This window comes from Emydura macquarii, unplaced genomic scaffold, assembly GCF_026122565.2.
Source record: "Emydura macquarii macquarii isolate MOO-44397 ecotype Brisbane River unplaced genomic scaffold, CSIRO-AGI_Emac_v2 contig_1043, whole genome shotgun sequence".
Lineage (NCBI taxonomy): Eukaryota > Metazoa > Chordata > Testudines > Chelidae > Emydura > Emydura macquarii.
In genome coordinates, this window is record NW_027131180.1 from 12,495,434 (window position 1) to 12,518,559 (window position 23,126).

Here is a 23,126-nt window from a genome sequence, read left to right on the forward strand (position 1 = left end):
TGGCTCAGGAAAAATGGAACAGGAAATGGAGATTGCAACACATTCATATAGGTTTAAAAATTATAAACAATTAGCTAGTGTTATGGGGGAAACTGAATATCATGACAACAGATATCACTGACAAGGCCCTCAAATATACAAAGCAGAAATTAAATGAAAAAGGAAATGTATGGTAAATTGTTGGCTGGAAAACTTGAGGATTAGAAACCTGAGGGGTTTATCCCATCAGTTAAAAATGATCAGCAAAAAATAGTTACTGTAACAAAATTTGTACAGCTCTTGATGCTTAGTAGAATAATCCCTATACTTCAGACACTTCATGGTCTGAAGTTGTTTGAAAATATTTGAAAGTAGCAGGTTTGCTACAGATCTATGAGATTCATATACTAACTTTGGATGAAGAAATTATATAGGAGGTGGTCATAGAGGAGGCAATAGCAAGCAAGAAAAGTGATAAACTTCAGGGTCTTATGGCTTTTCATCTGAATTTTGAGGTTTACAAGGATGTATTAGAAGGTCCTTCAAGGAATATGTTTAATTCTGTTTTGTTAGGGAAAGATCTTAGGGGTTATCTGCATAGTGCATTTCAGAAATCACACCCCCTGTGGCACTATGTTACACACTAACTGGCCTGTGCTGACACTGCTTGTGAGCATGGTCTACACAGACCAGTTAGTGCTCAATTTTGGTATGCTTTAAAATTCACACCTCATAGTGTGCATTGCTGTACTGTGTATATGAGCCCTCAGTCTATAAAGCACACCACTTTTGTGGGTTCTTCCTAATGTTGAAAAAGGTAATGATCAAATCATGATATAAAAACCCCTTAGCAAAAATACTAGTTCCAGGTTTATTCCAAGTTGTCAGTTTACGTATATCTGGATCAAACTGGATTCATTAAGGGTAGGCAAGTGTTAGATAATGCTCATACAATACTTGAGGTCACAATGGCCCCTTCTGGCCTTGGAATCCATTGAATCGATGAATCATTCATAGTGCCAGATCTTAAAAGGATAATTTTATTTTATCATTTGACTCAGAGGGTGTTTGATAGGATAGAGTAGAATATTTTATTTAAAGTTTTGACGACCCTTATTTCCTTAAATGGATTGCTGGTCTTATTTCCATGCCAAAAGCTACTACTGAATGGGAATTAATGAGGTTGTCGTCTTTGCTAGAGTTATACAGTGTAACTCAACAGGAGTGTCTGTGATATTCTTTACTTTTTGCACTAGCCATGGAGTATTTTGCACAGAAGAAAGTGGATAACTTATTTGTTACAGGAAGATGCCACAAAATAGTGCATGAGACAGTAGTATTTTAATTAAACCAAACACTTTCGTAACATTATAAGAAATTCATCTTTTTGGAAAGTGTCTGGCTTAAACTATGCTAATAGCTGTACATTTGCCAGATTCAAAGAAGTCATTCCCTCAGAAAAGTATTGGCTATAAATGGAAAACACATTGTGTAAGAAACCTGGGAATTCAAATTTCAACCTAGAACATCTGTATGATTTAAGTGTCAAACTAGTTATTTCATGAAGCTAAAAATGATTTGAAATGCTGGGAGGACTGTGCAAATTTTTGCCCAGGGAGAACAACCCTGGTCTAATGAACATTTTGCCTAGGTTATTTTTTCCTCTAAAACTTTCCTATAGCCATCCCAGATAGAAATAACAGGTATGGAGAGGATGATAGTATAATTATTAACAATTAAAATTAACAATTAACTAGGGTGGGCTAGCTGTTCCAAGCAATAGATGATTTTTCCCTAGCCAGCCAACTCAAATTGATTTTCCCATAGCCAGCCAACTCAAATTGATTTTTGGCTTGGTGGAACTCTCATCTAACCAATGCTGGATTGCCACTGAACCAGAAAATAGTGGTAATGTGTACATTCATAGATTACCTTGGATTATTAATTATGTCCTCCATAAATGTGTACCCATCTGTTAGAGAACTATCATTGAGGCTTGGGGTAGAATTAGAGAATAAAATAACTTCTTTTCATTGCCAGTGACACACATTGCAAACAAAACAGGCTTTAACTCAAATAATGAATTTGAGTTTCAAAGACTGGAAGAATCTTGAAATACATTTGTTTGGCCAGTTGTTTACTAATAAGACTTTTCTATCATTTTAGAAATCAAAACCAACTTTAATTGGCCTGCTCTTCCAGTAACTTCCAAGTTAAGCATAATGTTCCTCATATTTTCAGAGAAACTTTTATTATATAGGAAGCTAATAAAAGTAGAAGTAATGGCTTCAGTATGAATAGGAAACTGCCCTCTGCCCTCCAATTCTGTTTTTGGTGATCACATACAATGATCAGAAAAAGATTTGTAATATGATAAACTGAACTTTCATATTATCTGATGAGAGGAAAAAAAAGGTTGGGTAGACAAATGACCCTGGAGGAAAATGGACTTTCATTTGGAAAAGACATATTTTCTCTTATTGTGCTGCAAATCAGTTATTTGATACTGTTTCAATGGTACCTTATACCAACAAGGTAAAAATATATTGAGTAGTGATAGCTGTTGGGGAAAAGTGATTTTATGCATGTATGGTATACATGTCTACTTACTAAAGAATATTGGGAATGCGTGTTATCACCATATATTACAATTTTTGGAAATTTATTACCAAACAATTCATTGATAATCCTTCTGGGGCTTCCTAGTGCAGATAATCTCACTCATGGAAATTGTTTTTCAGTGGGGCCAAATATCACCTAATGAATCTTTCATCTTGCTTTTCACTTGTTAGTGTCTGCTAAATTAATTTGACCAAAATTAGAAGAATGGTATAAAATATATATTAAGAGAAAAATAACACACCAAATGTGTACACAGGAAAGTGGGCAAAGAACAGAAATGCATAGGTACTTGGTTACTATTAATTTACTACTCGGTGTACACTCATGCACAAGCAAATTATATTTGACAAATTTCTTTGAATAATTAATAGGTACGATAGACTTGCTTTCATTTGTTAATGAATAAAGACAGAATGTCTTTCTGTTTAAAACAAAACAACCCCTCTCCCCAGAAACAGCATCTTCTGAGTTGTGTAGGGAGGAGCATATGTAACTTGTATTATCCTTACAAATAGAAAAATGTGACTTTATTTGTTGCATAATGATTCTCTAAACAAAAAGTAATGTTTGTTTTTGTAATGGCAAATATTGTGTTTTTTGGCACTTAAAATGGTAACTATTTTTTAAAATGAGGAAGTAACTAATTTATTGTGTTGCAGGGTTGGTTAGTAGATCTCATCAACAAGTTTGGCACATTAAATGGGTTTCAGATCCTGCATGATCGTTTTATGAGTGGCTCAGCATTGAATGTTCAGATAATTGCAGCTCTCATCAAGTAAGTTCTTTAGAAAGCAGAGTAATTGTTTCTAGTTGAAAAGTTGGGATGTGTTAATTGAAATAAATGCAAATGTTGAGCTAAGTTACTTTTTTCTTCTGAAAAGGGATACTATGATCAGCTATCCAGTATTATTTACTTGAATGTCTGGAATCTGACTTTTCTTTATTTTGTTCACTTGTAAATAAATCAGTTTCCTGAACAAAATACTCTAATATCTTAATAAAAGGAGATAAGTATTCATGTTACATCTATTGTTTTTTATTATTTTAGACCATTTGGACAATGTTATGAGTTTCTAACGCTACATACAGTGAAGAAATACTTCCTTCCAATTATAGAAATGGTTCCACAGTTTTTAGAAAACTTAACTGATGATGAACTGAAAAAAGAAGCAAAGAATGAAGCCAAAAATGATGCTTTGTCAATGATAATCAAATCTCTAAAGAATTTAGCTTCAAGAGTCCCAGGACAAGAAGAAACTGTAAAAAACTTAGAAATATTTAGGTTAAAAATGATACTTAGGTAAGGCTCTTTTTCTTTTGGAATGGTTTATTTTTTGTATTTCTTTTTGCATTTCTTACACTTAATTTATATTACAGATTATTGCAAATTTCTTCTTTCAATGGTAAAATGAATGCACTAAACGAAGTTAACAAGGTGATATCTAGTGTGTCATATTATACCCATCGGCATGGTAATCCTGAAGAGGAAGAGTGGCTTACAGCAGAAAGAATGGCAGTAAGTTTTTGTTCTTATAACTTGAATTAGATTAAAAGACTTCTTTACATTTAAAGAGAAAAAAATTCATCAGAGGTAGAGTAATATGTACATACTGTGGATTTCAGTATCTGATTGTATCCAAAGTCATGAAAATTAACAATCTTTATAATTCGTCACATTAATTACTAGTTTGTCATGGGTTTTTATGGCTTTGCTATTGGCATCAATATATATGTATCAGGATTGCTGTTAAAATATATTCAGAGATTTATAAGAGCTGCAAAAAATTTCTTCACAGTGGATCTTAGGTAGCATTTGTTTTAACAAAAAAGAGAGCAAGTGAAATTTAAATATTCACATGTTTTCTGGCCTTAGTGACTTGGTCCCTGCTGTGTGAAGTTCATAATCTGCAGGAGGAGTGCTGTAGGTCAGGATTATGCTGTTTGCACTATACATACTATGCAAGTAAATAGGGGCTCTTCTGAAACAACTGGGGGGTTTGACATCTGCTTATACTTAAAAGTATAAAATACAGATGATAATTGAAAAACATTGTTTTTGTCCAAGTCTTACATGAGATGCTAGATTGAATCTTCCAGTTATATGATCAAGTATATCAACTCTGAAGAAATGTCACCTTCTCTCATTCCTTTTTGGTTCTGGTGTTCAGCAGACAGTCTGCTTCTGCCTCCATCTGAACGAAAGAGCTGGACAGCATTGTGTTCCTTATGCTATATCAATGCTACCCTTGAAATCATCTTAATTTTTCTCTCTACATCCTAAATCTTACTTGAACATTTTTCTATAATTCAAATAGTGGCATTTAAAGTGATGAAGCTGATTAAGGAGTACTTCTTTCAGAATATAGCTCATTCCCTGATGCCATCCAGTGTTTACCATCCTCTTGTTACGTAATATACTATGCTACAAATGTACCAATTGAGTTACAAAAATGTTAAACCCGAGTCACTGTAATGTCTTTGGGTATGTCTACACCGTTTGGGCTGCGTCGAGTTCCATGGATCGATGCAGCTGGATCGATTGAGCGGGCAACAGAGACCTGCACAATCGATCACGGAATTGCTCTTACGCGGACTCAATAAATCTATTCCCCCCCCTCCCGCCTCCCTCCAAAAGAGTTTCACCTTGCCTAAAAACATTGAGGTAGTATCTTTTTCTACTGAAGCTACAATGCATAGGAACTATTTCTGATATTGCCTTCAGAAGATGACTGCAGGGGAAAAAATAGTTTTATATCTTACAATGGTAGGGTACAATTCAAATTGTTTTGATTTGGGGGGAGGAACATTGTATTCTTCCAATTGAAATAAATATCCTTCCTTTTTGATGTTTGTTATCTCTATAAGAGACAGAATGATTTCAGGCTTACATTTTCTGTTTAACTATAATCTACTTTTTTTCAAAATATCAGTATTTTGAAATTGTATTTATTTTAATTTGAAATTAGGAATGGATCCAGCAGAATAATATTTTATCAATTGTATTACGAGATAGTCTTCATCAGCCTCAATATGTAGAAAAGTTAGAGAAGATTCTTCGTTTTGTCATCAAAGAAAAAGCCCTCACTTTGCAAGATCTTGACAACATTTGGGCAGCTCAGGTAAGGAATTAAACTACTGCTCTGTCCTTAATTAGGATTGATCTTCATAGCACCTCTTGACAATTTTAAGTCAAATTTGACTTGCATGCTATTTGTTGTATGGAATAAATATTATTAAATAAGGAAAAAGGATATTGAATTTGATGTAAAAGGGAGGGTGCTTTGGCTTCGTGTACCTGGATTTAGATGGGCAAGTGGACTCAAGTCCAGGACCTCAGATTGCCTTCTCAAATGTGCTACAAATTCAATGGACAGGACTAACTGGATGGGGGGCAACAAATTCTAAAGGCATAGATGAAAGGATGGTACAGAGGAGGGATTAACACTTATTAAGCAGCGTGTGATTCTAGATTCTTGAGTTTCAGTGGACAAGCTGAGACAATTAAAGATAATGGTGAAGTAGCGCAAAACATTTAAAATGAATATCTTGTCCTAATTTTACTGTAGCGGGCAAGGGAAATTCCTTTTTAGACAGTGTTCTGTTAAGAACACAGTATCATTTCCCATGAAGTCTCTAAGGCCAGGCCTATGCTAAAAGTTAGGTTGACCCAGCTGTGGTGTTCCAGAGTGTGAAAAATCCACATCCCTGAACATTGTAGTTAAGCTGAGCTGGCCCCGATGTAGATAGCAGTAGGTCAAAGGACGAATTCTTCCATCGACTTAGCTACTGCCTTTTGAGGAGGTGGATTACCTGTGCCTACAGGAGAACCTCTGCCATCGGCGTCAGTAGTGTCTACAGTGAAACACTACAATGCAGCTGCAGTACTGCAGTTGTGCTGTTGTAGTATTTCACGTGTAGAAAAACCCGAAGAAGAAATTCCTGGAGCAAATGAAATGCAGTAAATCTGAGAGCCAAATGAATATTCTGAAGCTTCTGAAGGAAATAACATGGGAAACTGTGAATTCCGAACACACAATATATCCATAAAATTAGTGACTTCTCCTGAAAGCTGCAGCGTCACTAGTGTGCTTATATTTATTTCTTTTAAAAAAAAGAAAAAAAAGAGGAAAAAAAAAAAAAAAGACAGACCCAAGGAAGAGTCCAACAATTTAACTAAGTCCTCATTTCAGTTCCAAGGAAACTGATTGAGAGTCTTGTTACAGCAATAGAATAAAAATAAAGTAATAAGATCAAACCAGCAAACATTGTGGGAAACCAGGGAAATCATGCTGCTTTAACCTGTTAGTAGATGTTAGTATAACATTTCAAAGTGTCTCATGAATTGCTGCAGACCAAATTAGTTGATGTAGGTTTGGGGAGTAATACTGAAGTCTGCAAGCAAATACTAGTGCTGAATGGCAACATATCGAGTTTCAAGGAAGTGCAAGGGGCGTGGGGAATTGATGTTGGACCCCATCTTGTTTTTTCCTTCATTAATGATCTACAAGTGGGAGTTAAACAGCATATAATCTAGAGCAGTGGTTCTCAACCTTTTGAGACTACTGTACCCCTTTCACGAGGCTTTGTCTTGTGTACCGCAAGTTTCACCTCACTTAACTACTTGCATAGAAAATCAGACATAAAAATATAAGTGTCACAGCACACTATTACTGAAAAAATGCTTACATTCTCATTTTTACCGTATACTTGTAAAAGAAATCTTGGCCCCCAGGTTGAAAAATTGATATAGTATATAAAAAAAACAAGTCATTGTATGAAACTTTAGTTTGTACTGACTTCACTAGTGCTTTTCATGTAGTCTGTTGTAAAACTAGACAGATATCTAGACGAATTGATGTACCCCATGGGTGGCACGCATGCTTCTGATTTGAGAACCACTGACTTAGAAGATCACTGAGTTTGTTGCTTCTGTAGACTGAGCACATTGTACACACCAGGGTCTCCTTGCATTCCTTCTCATCCCTCTATAATTAAGGGACTCCCTGTAACCTCCACATCCTCTCCCTCATGCCAAGGTCTCTGTTGCCCTTCCTTTCCTCCTCCTCCTCTGAGCCCACTTATTTCTCCTTTCTCCCACATGCCATGGCTCTGTGTGCCCACATTCTTCCCCTCTTCTTCCCTATGCCAAGGGGGTCCCCATGCTACCCCTTTCATTTCTTTGTCTGGAAGTAAGCAATTCGTGGTGTCAACATTTTAAACTGTATTGGGAGGATGGGAAGGGTGTGTGCGCAAAGATGGAAGATGTTAATGACTACCATCAGCTGGTTCTTTGATCCACAGACAACTAGACAGACAGAGAAATGCTGTTGAGTTGATGTGTAAGAGCTCACAAGCTTCCCCACTGAAATTCACATACTAAATTGAGAAGTGTTGCAAACACCACTGAGGACCGAGTAATCCACTTTTCTGTGCTTATATGTTGTTTATACTGTCCTTTGTGCTGCCAACCTTGTGATCATAGCTGTCTATAAAGTGAAAGGCACACATCATAAATAGTAACCAAAAAAGAATGAGTTTAACAAATAAATTTGAGATGGACTTGGGGAAAATAATCGTAAACAGATTCAATGGGAATCAGAAATAGGCCTTAGCATGATACTGGATAAATTAAATATGAGTAGGAAAAAAGGCCAATGCCACTTTAGGTAGAGCCCTGCATGGATACAAATTTGTATCTGCATCGCATCAGCGGATATAAAGTGTATATCTGCAAATTTGCAGGGCTCTAATTTTGGGTGATGATAGCATCTCTCTCCATATGGTGTTGGTGTAATGGCACTTAGAAGTTAGCATTCAATTGCATGTCACATTAGTACTAGAAAGACGACAAATTGGAGGGCGTTCAAAGAAGTCCAGCAAAGAAACTGGAGGAATTGATTTGAGAAAATTAAGAGCTTTATATTGGTCAGCAATGGGACACTAATTTCTAAAAATATTGGAAGTATTCAAATAGTAAGGATGGATTGAAATGATTTAAATTTAAAATTGTGAATTCCAAGAGTGAAAAGTGTGTAACTAGATTTATGATTGTCACAGACATTCCCTTTCCCCCCACCCCTTCCCCTCCTCCAATCTGGACCATAATATGAAAATAAGTCACTTCATAAAATTTAAAACAAATATATAGTACACTACACAGCATATAATTTTAAGATACTGAACTGAGTACTGCAAGGGGTGAAGTACTGATGCAAAGCTTAGAAAGGAATAAATGTAATTACTATTAATGCATTAATTTTTAATACTGATTGAAATTTACAGTACCTCTAAATTTTGTTTTCTAAGTGTTACAATTTGCAATAATGGGTTAGTCTTGTAATTTACATATTAATTTGAAATGTCTCTATTAAAAGAAAAAAATTGCCATATCATATCAGGCCATTAGTTCATCTAGACCGGAATCCTCATGCTTCATAGGCATAGAACCCAAATAAGGGATCTGTTTTAGCATTAACCTCCCCCTCCCCCCCCAAGCATTTTTTTTCTACCTTGCCCCTGGAATCCAAAAATTTAACCAATAATTGTTGACATAACTTCCCATAATTTTAAAATGCCTTTATATGACTGGCTGTCATCTTACCATGGCTGTTTTCTGATGTTGCCTTGCTGATCAATCAGTAAGTTCAGCTTTACTGGTCTGTCTGTCAGCCAATTTTTAATAAAGGCCTTCAATTGACTATTAAACATCGTCCACCATCATCTCAGAAGGAGTTCGAGATGGTATAGAAATATTGTTTTAAAAATCAGTTTAGACACTGAAATATGCATTGAAGCATGGGACAGCTTGTTTGCGCTAGAAGTATTTTAATTTTAGTTCTTTGCAGAAATCATATCTTCTACATAAAATTGTGAAAAACCTAGAAATTTTTGATCAACAGATTATTTTTAAACCAAGCCCGTCTGGTAACATAAGAATTTTACCTGATTTTTTTTAACTTAAACGAAAGAAAATAAAGTCAGATGTCCTCAGTGTAAGGTATGTAGCCAAATTGGGTAATGTTGGGTAATTGCTTCTTGACCTTTTGGCTAAGAGTGATAAAAATTATCTAAAATGTTATATCCTTACTATTTACTTCAGCTAATTATCTGACAAATTTGAAGCCTGATACCTTACTATGTTTATCTTAGCATAGATAGTTACAAATGTTAGTTTTGTTTGTTTGACAGGCAGGAAAACATGAAGCCATTGTTAAGAATGTACATGACCTCCTTGCAAAGTTGGCTTGGGATTTCTCTCCTGAACAACTTGATCACCTGTTTGATTGCTTTAAGGTAATGCTGCATTTTTTCAGCTATTCTATTACTGTAAATTCTGAATACAGTTAACATGCTTTTAATGTACTGGATGCAATAGTTTAGTATTTTGATTATGCATAAGCTGCTAAGGGCATTTTTATATATTTAATTTGTCTATCATACTCTTTTTAGATAAACTCTGTGCAGTCGCTACAGACAGGTGACTTCCTGTTTCATATAGTTATTAACAGAGTTGTAACTTTTGTATGCTGCTGTACTGTTTAGGGAATACACTATGGGATAATTTCAGAATATTTCTTCTAAAATAAAACAAATATTTAGACTACAACATGGTCTACATTTGAAATTAGGTTGGTTTAACTACATCAGTCAGGGTGTGAAAAATGCACACCCTTTGGTAGGATTGTTAAGATGACCTAAGTCCCCATGTAGACAGTGTTAGGTAAATGGAAGGATTATTCTATCCATCCAGCTACTGCCTGGATTGCCTACGCCAACAGAAGAACCTTTCCCATTGGCATAGGTAGTGTCTACGCTGAAGCTCTACAGTGGCATAGCTGTGCTGCTGTAGCATTTTAAGTGTAGACATACCCTACTTGTTTTATTGACAACTTGGTTATCTGATTTCCTTTGGCTTTTTCAGCTAATGGACCTTCTTTGGGGCTTCAAGTTCAATAAATTCAGTTTTATTCCTTGAGCACTATTTAATTCAGAAAGTAAAATAAATTTAAAAGTACAGCTATTTATAATTCCACTCCTCTAGTGCAGGGCCTTTTCTTCATTTGGAGAAAAAGGGTGTGTTCTTAACTAACTTGGGTTAACTCGAGGTAATATCCTAGTGAAGATAAGGCAAGTTGTAGTTTTTACATAAATTAGCAGGTTGAGTTAGACTAACTCATGAAAAAGACAAGGCTTCCATAGTCTTAGGGCCACTCTACACTTAAAATGGTGCATCAACACAGTGCAGTGCTTAAGTGATGCTTCTCCCATCAGTGTAGTTAATCCACCTGCCCGAGAGACAGTAGCTACCACAGCGCTGTCTACATGAGGGTTAGATCATTATAACTGTCACTCGGGGGTGTGGATATTTCATACCATGAGCAATATAGTTATATTGATACAGGTCTGTAGTGTAGACCTGGCCTCTAACTCAACCTGCACCTTGTGTGAAAACTGCAAGCTGCCTTGTGTTTATGAGGAATTTTGCCTTGTATTAATTAATACAAGTTAGGAACACATTTTTGCTAGGAAAAATGTTAATGGCCAAAGACTTGAAGTAATTATATGATCTAAATGGTCCATTTATTGTGTATCCCAAGACTGCATCTGAACCTGAGTCCTCTTGTATTGTAGTTTTTCACTATTTCAATAGGCAGATCCTTAATAATATGATTGTTTTTTAAAATTTCAATTCATGATACAGTATCAGTATATGTAAATTCACTAAATGTACTGAAACTCTTACAGTAACTTCTCATAATAGTATAATTTTGTGATTGAATGACAAATTTCTAAATTCTAAGCTTTCGTCAGTTTAAGATAAACCACTTATTTTTAACTTTTTTGTATTTGTCCTGGAATATTAGATGGATGACTCAGATAGTGAAAAATGTTTCCTTCCCATTGTCAAGCTAGCTTTTATTCAATTGCAGGCATTGAATTTATATATGTACTCGTCAGACATGGAAAATTCTATATTTCAAAACATTTTATAGTCTTGGTATACTTCAACTGTATGACACACAACTTTATCCTGAGTGGTGAAATTATCTCATACTAATGCTAAATGCTTTTGTGTATGTAATGACTTGGAGAAATGTTTAATTTTTTTTCTGTGCACATTTTCTGAAGGAGTTGGTTATAATTGCTTTTAAAAGATGCTGACATTAATATTTGGAACTAATAGCCATCATTAAAAGTATAAGGCCTGATTTTTCAGTAGATCATTAGTGGGCACTTCTGCTGCACCAGCAAGTTTGTGCCTGCTTTGTGGGCACAGTTCTCTGATTTGTGTGTGCACTTGGTTAGATAGGTACCTCTCTAGTAATGTTTTCATGTAAATAAAGGATTCGCGCATGCATGTATGGAAGTCCCTACAAATGTATTGAAAGTTAGATCTATATTTACTAAATTAAATATTCAAATGAGTACTTAGAAGTTACACTAAAAGGAAAGTAAATGTTAATATCATTTGTGGCCTGTTTTTTAAAAAAAGGGGATGTGGAATAAGTTTGTCCCAAACTCATTTTGGGTCAGGTATGCTGGTAAAAATGTCTTATGTATTGTCAGGCAGTCTGTTGCATCAGAGGTACCAATGTTATAACAATAATAAATTTAAATGATTAACAAGTAACATTTTTAATGATTTACTAGATGGCTTTTAATTATGAGCAGAGGAGTCTTTAGAGAGCAATAGCAGAAAGCTGCCAAGGCTCACTCCATTTTGATTACTGTTTGTTTAAAATGTTAACAGTAAATGGTTTATTAACTATTTCAGAACAATGGACTGTATTGATGTTCATAATTGAAGGAGTCCTTAACCCTAAACTATTTTTAGTTCTTAAAAGAACTTTTTTGTACAGCAGTCAGTAGTAACCACTGAAATTTGTACTCTCTTAATGTGTGATTTCTGTTAGGATTTGACAAATAGTTTATTAAAAATAAATGAGGAGGTTGTTTATTTTCATGATATTCTTTTGTAACGACACGTTATAATGTATAGGATCAAACATAAAAATCTGGTGGTTTGTTGTATTGAATTAAATTCTTTCTTTACCAGGCAAGCTGGACAAATGCAAGCAAAAAACAACGTGAAAAATTACTTGAGTTAATTCGTCGTCTTGCTGAAGATGATAAAGATGGTGTGATGGCACACAAAGTATTGAACCTTCTGTGGAATTTGGCACATAGTGATGATGTACCTGTTGATATCATGGACCAGGCTCTTAGTGCCCACATTAAAATCTTAGATTACAGCTGTTCACAGGTAAGAAATTGATTGTGGTTTTATTAGGACATAAGAGCTACCCTTATGGGTTAGAGCATGGTCTGTTTTGCCCAGTATCCTGTCTTTGACAGCGGCCTGTACCAGAGCTTGAGGGGGAGTTTAAGGAATAGGGCAATAAATCAGTGAGGCATGACTTCTCCTTACAAAAGCAGTGTTGACTCTTCCCCCAACAAAATTGTGTTCATCAATGTGTGTGATTATTCTGTTCTATCAATTTGTCTAGTACTGAAGTTAGGCTTACTTTAATTGGCAGGATTGCCTCTGGAGCCCCTTTAAAAAAAAAAATACATTAGCTACCTCAGTCGTCTGGCACAGAGGCTGATTTCAGTGATTATATACTATAATTCATATCTCTGCAATTTTGTACTTGAATTATTTCGAAGCTCTTGGTTGGGTGAATAGGTGGTGAATTTTATTACTGTTAAATTAATCAGTTTGTTCTAAAACCTCTTCTATTGACACACCATTATGGGACAGTACTTCAGATATGTCGTCCAAAAAGAATAGCTCTAATGTGGGTATGTCCCCCATATCCTGTGCAGTGAAGACCAGTGCAGAGAGTTCATTTAGGGCATCTCTACATTATAAACTTAAGTCAAGGTGTTAGGTCAGCTTACAGCTACTGCAGTAATTACTGTGGTGGTTAATGGCCACATTACCCACCTTCTGTCAGTGCGCGTCCTCACTAGGAATGCTTTCACCGACTTCAGAGGGGTGATGTGCAGATAGTTTCTTCTCCCCCACCCTCTCTTTTGAGCCTGGCTCTCTGCACCTTGGGGCTTTCAGCTCCCCTCCAGGTGCATGGCTGGTGCTGTCATTCTTGTCAATTTCACAGCCCTGTACTGGAGCCATGAAATTGACAAGAAAGTTGGGGTGGGTGGGTTGCTCCAGCTAGAGCCCAGCTCTCCTCTGGGCTTCCTGCTGGGAGCCTGGCTGCACAGTGGCTCTTTGGTCCCTGCTGGGAGCCTGGCTGCATGGAGGCTACCAGCTCCCCGCAGGAAGCACGTGCTCCCAACAGGGAGCCTTTCTGCAGCCAAGCTCCCAGCAGGGAGCCAGAGCCTGAGGGACAGCTGGGCTTAGCTGGAGCTCCCCCATCCCACCTTGGCTTTATTGTCAACTTCATAGCTTCAGCCCAGAGCTGTGAAACTGACAAGAATGACCAGCTGACAGCTGATGTAAGTAATGTGGTGTCTGCATGGACACAGTGTCATCCTAGCTGAACCAACATAAGCCTTACGCCTCTCGTGGAGGTGGAGTTATGATGTCTGTGTAATAGGGCACTTACATCGGCAGAACTAAAGCTTAAGTGTGTACATTGATGTAATTAGGCCGATACAGGCTGTCTTATGTTGACATAACTCAGTAGTGTAGACCAATCCTTAGCTTCTCTGCAATGGCTTCCTTTCTTTAGTGCTCCTTCAACGTTTTTCTTGTCTAGTGGCCCCACTGTCTATCTGGCAGGCTTCCTGCTTCTGTTGTACTTTTACTGTTTTTGTGTGTTCAGCAAGCGGCTTCTCAAATTCTTTTTTGGCCTGCCTTATATATACTTTTACATACTTTTTGCCAGAGTTGATGCTCCTTCCTACTTTCTCATTAGGATTGGACTTCCAAATTTTAAAGGATTCCCTTTTGTTTTTAATGGTCTCCATTACACTGGTGGCGTTCTTTTGATCCTCCTACTGTCTTTTGATTTGGGGTATACATTTAATCTGAGTCTCTGTTAGTGTTTTTAAGTAGCCTCCATGGTGCCTAGAGGCATTGTACTTCTGTGACTGTCCTTTTAAATTCCTATCTAACGATCATCCTCATTCTTGTGTAGTTCTCCTTTTTATAGTTAAACGTTACTGTGGTGGTTTTTCTGATGTTTCTCCACCTGCAAGACTGTTGAATTTAATTACATTATGGTCACCATTACCAAGTGGTTCAGCTCCTCTTGGACCAGATCCTGTGCTCCATTTAGGATTAAATTAAGAATTGCTTTTTCCCTTGTGGGTTCTAGTACTAGCTGCTCCAAGAAGCCGTCATTTAATGTTGTCTAGACATTTTGTCTCTACATGATGCCCTGAGGTGACATACAATCAATCAATATGAGGATAGTTGTTGTCACCCATTATTGCTGCATTCTTTGTTTTTGTAGCCTCTTTAACCTCCCTTAGCATTTCACAGTTACTGTCACCATCCTGGTGGGGTGGTTGGTAATATATTCCTACTGCTATACTCTTATTATTCAAGGATGGAATTTCTATCCATAGAAATTCTGTGGTACAGTTTGATTCCTTTAAAATTTTCACCTTACTTGACTCTGGTATTTTTAACATGCAGTGCCACTAATATTCTAAAATTATCCATCGATACTGTCTTTTCATTAAAACTAGGAGGACTTGGTATTTTTTTTTTTTTTTTTTAAACTTTAAAAAAAAATCTTAAGTTTTTGCGTGCCTCTAGTAATTTTATTGACCTTCTTTGCATCTTTTCTCTTGCTGTATTTGTGAGATGGATAAGTCAGAACTGAATGTAATCCATTTAAAGGGATAACATTGATTTATATGATACATTTTCAGTATTATTCTCTATCCCTTTCTTAATATAGCTTGTACCAATGTGTATGACCACATATTCAGTATTTGGATGTTGCTAATCCTTCCCTGTGCAATGGCATTTAAGAATATTATTAGCACAGTTGTTTGTTCCTTCTCTTTTCAGGAAAAGATCTGAGACACTTGTTCTTTGGTCTACTGAGGCCAAGGTTCTGTGTATGGTTACCAAAACCAGCACCAGTTCAGCTGCACCTGTTGATAACATCCATTGTCAGCATCTGGTTGTTTGTTTTTCTAGTGTACTCAAATCCTTCCACTAATTTGCCTCTAGGCAGATTTATGAAGAGAGATGCAAAGGGGAAAGGACAACTGTTAAAGTTCATGGAACTTTATGTAGAGTGAACAAATTGCAAATTATGGGCCTGTTACACCATTCAAGTCTTCTGCTGATGCCATGAGCCATTTAAGCTTCCATCTTGTGATTTGACATTTCAGAGCTCAATACAATTAGTCTGATAGTTGTTACTTGTTTGTTTTATATATATACATGCAAATGGATAGCAAAATAAAAAAGGATAAAGTAGCTTTAATTTCTATTTTTGATGCATACTAAACTGTGAACACTTGCTCTTTAAGGATCGGGATACACAAAAGATCCAGTGGATAGATCGTTTTATAGAAGAGCTTCGCACAAATGACAAATGGGTCATTCCTGCACTGAAACAGATTAGAGAAATATGTAGTTTGTTTGGTGAAGCGCCACAGAACTTGAGGTAAGGAAGTGTAATATAAATGGAGATTTTTCATAAATGGGATAGAATTGTGGACAACCTTACTTTTTATAAAATAGGATAGGTAGTGAATTTTATATTTAAGTTGAAGCTTGTTTTTGCTGTTAAAATACATGTGTATGTGCATGTGTCTCTAAACTTTTAAAAGAATTATTGGATTTAAGCATTCAGCTGCAACAATAAATCATGGTTGACTACTTTATTACTTCAGGTGTATATAGAGTGTTAAAATCTCCTAATTGCACATATGTTTACTATGATTGGATGAAAGGAGGCCTTATGATTAAGTCACAAGAAATTTGAGTTAATTTTCTACCTCTGACATAGGCTTCCTGTGTGACCTTGAGCAAGTCAGTTCAGTTCTGAGTTCTTGGAGTGCTGGTCCCTGTGTGGATTCCAAACATGGGTGCACATGCACCAGAGTCAGAGCTGGTTAGAGTAGTCTCTGTCAACCCATGTGCACACCCTGCGTCGCACATGTGGCACATCCAAGGTCTTATGAGGCTGCATGGGTTGATGCCCCCTCAGTTTCCTCTTACCACCGCATGGCCACAGGTGGAACGGTCCTCTTCACAGCTACATAGCCCAAAACTAAAAAGGTTATTAGTGTTTTTAGAGTATATAGGATAATTTACATAGTTAGCATAGTTCAAGCTTTTTAATACTTGTAGTTAGTGTAGAGTTATAGTCCTCCACTTATCCCCCTCCCCAGGGCGCTCCACCCGCATTGGAGGATTATGCCCAAATAAGTCAGTTTCAAGAACTGTGCCACATGCCCATGATCGTTCTCGGTGAGTGACAAGCACCACTGCTGTCTCTACTGTCTGGGTCAGACCCATGTTGTTGTGCGGTGCACCATCTGTCACTCCTTCCCTGTGAGAACCCATGAGGTGAGAGAACTCTGACTATGCAGACATCTCATGGAGGAGACAATGCGTCCACATGCACACCAAGAGGTAGCACTGACAGATTTGCCCAAATACCCAGCCGCACTGGTGGTGGGGTGCGTCCCCCGCCAAGGTGACACCAGCAGCACCGACTAACACACATTGTGCTTACAAGAAGCACACTCACGGGCACAAAGGGGGATCCTTGAGAGGGACCGCCTCCAAATGCTGCATTGCCTCCCCAAGTCCCGATCAGCTGGGTGAGAAGTTGCATGCAGGATCAACAGTAGACGCTTCAAAGTGGATGATAAGACGAAACACATTGAGGAACTGGGGCTCACACTGCTCTGCTGGAACCTCGTTCTCCGAGTATTCCGACGGGACTGCTACGATCACCACCATATGCGGTACCAGTATCCCATACCCTGGACTGCTTATTGCCCCTGATGCCGACAGAGGAATTACTTGTACTGTTGGAGGGGCCCTCCCATCTGTATGCGGCACAGGACATCATGCAGTCTACATTCCCAGTAGATGAATCACTGCTGTTGTATGACCCTCCCTCGTCATGACAGCAAGGTTCATCATGAAACGCACCTGTACCACCAGCTCCACCCACCCTTATGGCCCACCCTTCCCAGAGCAGCATTCTGATTCAGACTAGTCTTTGGAGGCAGACCTTACCTTCTCGCTGGCGCCTTCATAGAGACCGCAACAAGAATAGCACCTGCATACTGATCACCACAGGAGCAGTGGTTTTTGTACCCAGAAGATCCCCCAATACCAATGGACCAGAGACTGTATTGGTACGATTGGGACCCCTACTACAGGTGTAGAGCACTGCTACCGGTCCAACAAGGACTGTCTTCGGAGTACACCATCCCTCCATCGGTCTATGACGAACCACAGAGTTCTGTCGCACCACCAGCACTAGTGGAATTGCCAGTACCATCGGACCCATTGACTGGGATATTGTCCTATCCGGATGAGACCCTCATCCTCCCTTGTTATCTCCACTGTATGACCCCCAGGACTTGCTGTGGCATATGGCTGCTGCAGAGGATATCAGGGACACACATGGTGAGTTCTTGGATGTCTTATAACCTGCGGGTCCTTCCCAAGTGTTGCCAATACACAACTCAATTCTCCAGCCTGCCCAAGCGATTTTGCATGCCCCATGTCTTCTGCACCCCAACACCAAAGTGAGCAGAATGTCAATATTACATTCCAGCCAAAACACAGATTTCCTGTTCTTACACCTGCCACCAAATGTGCTTGTGGGGCAGGCAGTGATTCAATGGGCTAGGCAACAGCATCCCAGGTCTACTCTTCCGGATCGGGCCGCAAAAAAACTCAACCTCATTGGACAAAATGTTTACTTGTTGGCAGGCCTGCAATTCCACATAGTCAGCTATCAGGCCATGCTGGCAAAGTAGGACTTTAGAGCATACTCAAAACTAGTGGAATTTCAGGCCTCTCTTCCAGAAGAGAAACAGGTGGACTTCAAAGCCCTTATTGAGGAAGGCAAGTTTGTATCCAAGGTATCACTCCAGGCGGCAGTGGATACGGCTGACTCTGCAGCACACTCTAGCATCTGGAGTGGTACTCAGGATAGTCTCCTGCCTGCAAACATCTGGGTTTCCCAAGGAGGCCCAGATCACCTTAGAGGACCTCCCTTTTGACAATCAGAAACTATTCAGTGACAACTGATGAAGACCCTTCATTCCCTTAAGGACTTTCAAGTGACACTTCAATCACTGGGTCTCTACACTCTGGCACCTACCTGATTCAAACACCGCCAAGCCTTTTGGCTCAGATACCCCCCTTGACCTGCCTATTGACCCTATCCTCTGCGACAAGAGGAACAACCCTGCTGTCACCAATGTTCCCAGCAATCCCGACATAGAGTCTCTACTTCCACTACCTCCACTTTCTGTCAACATCCTCCAAGACAACCCTTTAGACTCTTCCTCAGATACCTGTGAACCCCACTCTGCCTTTTTCTTCAGCTTCCCCAATTATCTTCGAGGGTCATCTTATTTTCTTTGCCCACAACTGGAGCAAGATTACCACCAACGGATGGGTGCTCGACATTATACATCGGAGATAGCTCATAGAATTGCACAACCCCCCTCCCCCACCCTCACAACAACCGTGCAGACCCAACACAACTACACCTTCTTCAAAAGGAAGTGCGCACACATCTCCAAAAAGGTGCAATAGAATAAGTACCATATCACTATCAGGGCCGTGCATTCTACTTCCTCATACTTGAAAGGGAGGAGATGTTCGCTGTATCCTGGATCTATGGGTCTTGAATCGCTTCATCTGCAAATTCCGTTTCCACACGGTTATACTCCCACAAATCATCCCCTCCCTTAAATGTGGGGCCTGATTCATAGCTTTTGATACTAATGTGTACTTTCATGTGGACATTCACCCCACCCACCATAAATTCCTTTGGTTTATTGTGGGTCAGTCCCATTACCAATTCAGTGTCCTCCCTTCTTCAAGTTGACTCTACTGCCCACGCAAAAAATAGAATTTATAGGGGTTGTCCTGGATTCAGTTCAGGCCAAAGCTCTGCTGCCAGAGTCTCGTTTCTGGACTATGGACTCCATAATATAGACCCTCAACAACTTTCCTACTACCACAGCTCAAAGTTGCCTGACGCTTCTAGGCCACATGGCCTCCTGCACATATGTGGTTCAGCATGCTAGGCTGTGACTCAGACCTCTCCAGTTGTGGCTAGTGTCAGTCTACCGACCCCACAAGACAGTCTGGACAAAGTGGTCTCCTCCCACCTCAGATTGTAGTGTCTCTTTAGTGGTGGCTGGACCCCGGTCATGTGTGCCCATAGGTCCCATTTGCCAGGCCGCAACCCTCGCTGGTTCTGGTGATGAACGCTTCAGCCTTGGGGTGGGGAGCACACTTCAGCGAATGGAGGATTCAAGGCCTTTGGTATCCAGAGTAACTGTCGCTCCACATAAATGCCAGAGAGCTACAGGTGGTCAGGTTGGCCAACCAGGCGTTCCAGTCTTGCCTGATCGGCAAAGAGGTGTCAGTATTGACAGACAACACCATGGCAATGTTCTGTATGAACAGACGAGGAGCATGGTACTCTCCCCTGTGCAGGGAGGCCATCAAACTCTGGGACTTTTGCAGCGCCCACTCCATAAACTTGGAAGCATCCTACCTTCCCGGCGCCCAGAACAAGATGGTGGATCACCTCAGCCACTCCTTCAACACCCATGAGTGGTCTCTCTGTGTGGATATCGTGAGACATGTTTTCCAGAGGTGGGGGTTTCCCCAAGTGGACTTATTCACGACGTGGTCCAAGAGGAAGTGCCACCAGGTTTGCTCCTACTGGGGACACAGCCCAGGTTCCGTGGCCGATGTGTTCCTCGTTCCCTGGGTTCACCCCCTGCTTTGTGTTCCCGCCATTTCCTCTCGTCCACAAAGTCCTCCTGAAAATCAGGAGGGATAGGGAGTTGGTTATTCTTATAGCCCCAACGTGGCCGAGGCAACGCTGGTACACAATGCTGCTGCAGCTCTCCGAAGACGCCCTGCCGTTGGTTCCGGACCTGATCTCACAGAACCATGGTCGGTTGTGTCACCCCAGCCTAGAGTCACTTCACCTCATGGCATGGAAGCTGCATGGTTGAACCCAAGGGAGGCAGAGTGCTCGGAGCAGGTGCAGGAGGTTTCCCTCGGTAGTAGGAAGCCATCACCAGAGCGGCGTACTTGGCTAAATGGAAGAGGTTCTCTGTACGGTCGCTACAAAAGGGCACTCCTCCAATGTAGGCATCGCTGCCTCTTGTACTAAATTACCTACTGCACCAAAAGCAGTCATGTTTGGCAGTTGCATCTGTGAAGGTGCACTTGGCAACTATCTCAGCCTTCCAAAGAAAGGGGAGAAAGGGACCGTTCGATATTTGCCAAGCCTATGGTGTCCCATTTCCTCAAAGGCTTAGAGAGACTTTACTGTCCAGTACGTCCTCCAATTCTGGCATGGGACCTTTAACCTGGTGCTCAATAAGTTGATGGGCCCCCCTTTCGAGCCCCTAGTTTCGTGTTCTCTTTTGTACCTCTTGTGAAAGATAGCCTTCCTTGTCGCTATTGCCTCGGCAAGGAAAGTGTCTGAACTCAAGACATTAACCTCAGAGCCCCTGTATACAGTATTGCATAAGGAGAAGGTGCAGTTGCGCCTGCACCTGGCTTTCCTGCCCAAAGTGGTCTCTCAATTTCACACTAGTCAGGAGATTTTTCTTGCCAGTGTTCTTTCCAAAGCTGTAGGCCAACAGCAAAGGAACATAGTCTCCACTCCTTGGATGTCAGAAGGGCGCTGGCTTTTTACATAGAGAGAACTAAACCTCTTCGTAAATCAACTCAGCTCTTCATTGCTGTAGCAGAATGGGTGAAAGGACTTCGTGTCCTCTGAGTTTTCATCCTGGATTACCTCATGTATAAGGGCGTGTTACGAGCTATCCAAGGTGCGAGCCTTGTCTCTCACGGCGCACTCCACAAGAGCTCAGGCCTTGTCAGTGGTGTTCCTGGCCCACATCCCCACACAGGAGATCTGTAGGGCTGCAACCTGGTCCTCTATACACACATTTACTTCGCATTATACTATTACCTAGCATGCCAGATGATGCAGCATTTGGTAGAGCAGTGCTCCAGTTGGCAGTCTGATGAGCTCTGACTCCTCCTCCATTGGTCCACTTGGAAATCACCTACTTGGAATTGACATGAACAAGCACTCGAAGAAAAAATGGTTACTTACCTTCTGTAACTGTTGTTCTTCAAGATGTGTTGCTCATGTTCATTCCAAGACCCACCCGCCTCCCCCTCTTGTCGTAGCTGATCAACAAGAAGGAACTGGAGAGATGCGGTGGGTCTGTGGGCCCCTATATACAGTGCCATGGAGGTGCCACTCCAGGGGGCACCTGCACCGACCCGATGGGTACTGCTGGGGGGAAAACCTTCCGACTCGTTCACACCTGATTGGAATGGACATGCGCAACACACCGCGAAGAACAACAATTACAGAAGGTAAGTAACTGTTTTTATCTGACCCCTCAAAACTGAAAAATTCACTACTTGTGCTGAAGTTTCTGCAGACTCCAAAGTTTCTTGTACTTCTCTATGCATGTTCCAGTGTTCCTTTTGTTTGTTTTACCTGAATAGTTCCATGAGCAGGCAGAGTATTCAAATGAGTTTCAGTATTCTGTCTGCTTAGAAGAATGGATAAGAGTGAAAAAGTTGAGGGATGGTGTGCACATTTGCAACAATACAGCATTACACTTATTTTTTGTTTGTGGATTGTCATCTTATGGAATTGTGACAATTCTTGGTTTTGGAAAGTTACTCTTACCTTTTTGCATTGGATAATGTTTTAAAATTTTATTTTTATGACAACTTAAATGTTAAAATTGTCAATGTACATAGTCTATTGTGCATGTCCCAGAGTTTTTTCAGAGGTTTTTTCAAAAAGATGTCAGGTCCATCCAGATTTATTGTCTTGAAGAGTTCAGTAAAATTTCACATGCCATCACATCCAGTTAAGGAATACAGCCAGCTGCCCTGAGAATGCTGTCTAGCTTGTTGGTGTATTATTTTATTGGGATGCTTTTGTGTCAAATACTCAGTTCTAATAATGAAGCTCACTCCTCCAGTTCCTTAATTTTGAAGGGAATCTCAATATTGCAACATGAGAAGATTCTTCTTTAAATTCCCGATATAGAGTTTGAAGAAGCATAAAGCACTCAAAACAAGTTTTCTCTTCATTGTACTGAGCACCCAGAGCCCAAGAGCTAAAGGGGATTTCTATTTCTTCTGTGTAGAGGAAGGTTTATTACTCAAAGAATGTATTAGTGGCTTCTCAGTAGGTAGAAGTTTATCAGCCAATCTTCACAAACTGTTAAGGAGCTTTTTTTTAGCCCAGTACCAGTGCTGGTCAGTTAACTGGAGGTTCCCAATAAAAATATAATTTTGAAGTAAGGTGGGCTTTTTCAGTTCTTTGTCT

At 39.7% G+C, this 23,126-nt stretch overlaps 1 protein-coding gene across 1 annotated transcript in view; it reads left to right on the forward strand.

Moving 5' to 3' along the window:
* USP9X (ubiquitin specific peptidase 9 X-linked) overlaps positions 1–23,126 on the forward strand; it is a 255,793-nt gene that overhangs the window by 83,373 nt on the left and 149,294 nt on the right. The window contains exons 7-13 of the mRNA XM_067545137.1: positions 3,261–3,376; positions 3,650–3,901; positions 3,979–4,117; positions 5,568–5,720; positions 9,790–9,894; positions 12,659–12,865; positions 16,060–16,196. Of these exons, the coding sequence (XP_067401238.1) occupies positions 3,261–3,376; positions 3,650–3,901; positions 3,979–4,117; positions 5,568–5,720; positions 9,790–9,894; positions 12,659–12,865; positions 16,060–16,196 (1,109 nt within the window). The remainder of the gene's footprint in view (positions 1–3,260; positions 3,377–3,649; positions 3,902–3,978; positions 4,118–5,567; positions 5,721–9,789; positions 9,895–12,658; positions 12,866–16,059; positions 16,197–23,126) is intronic.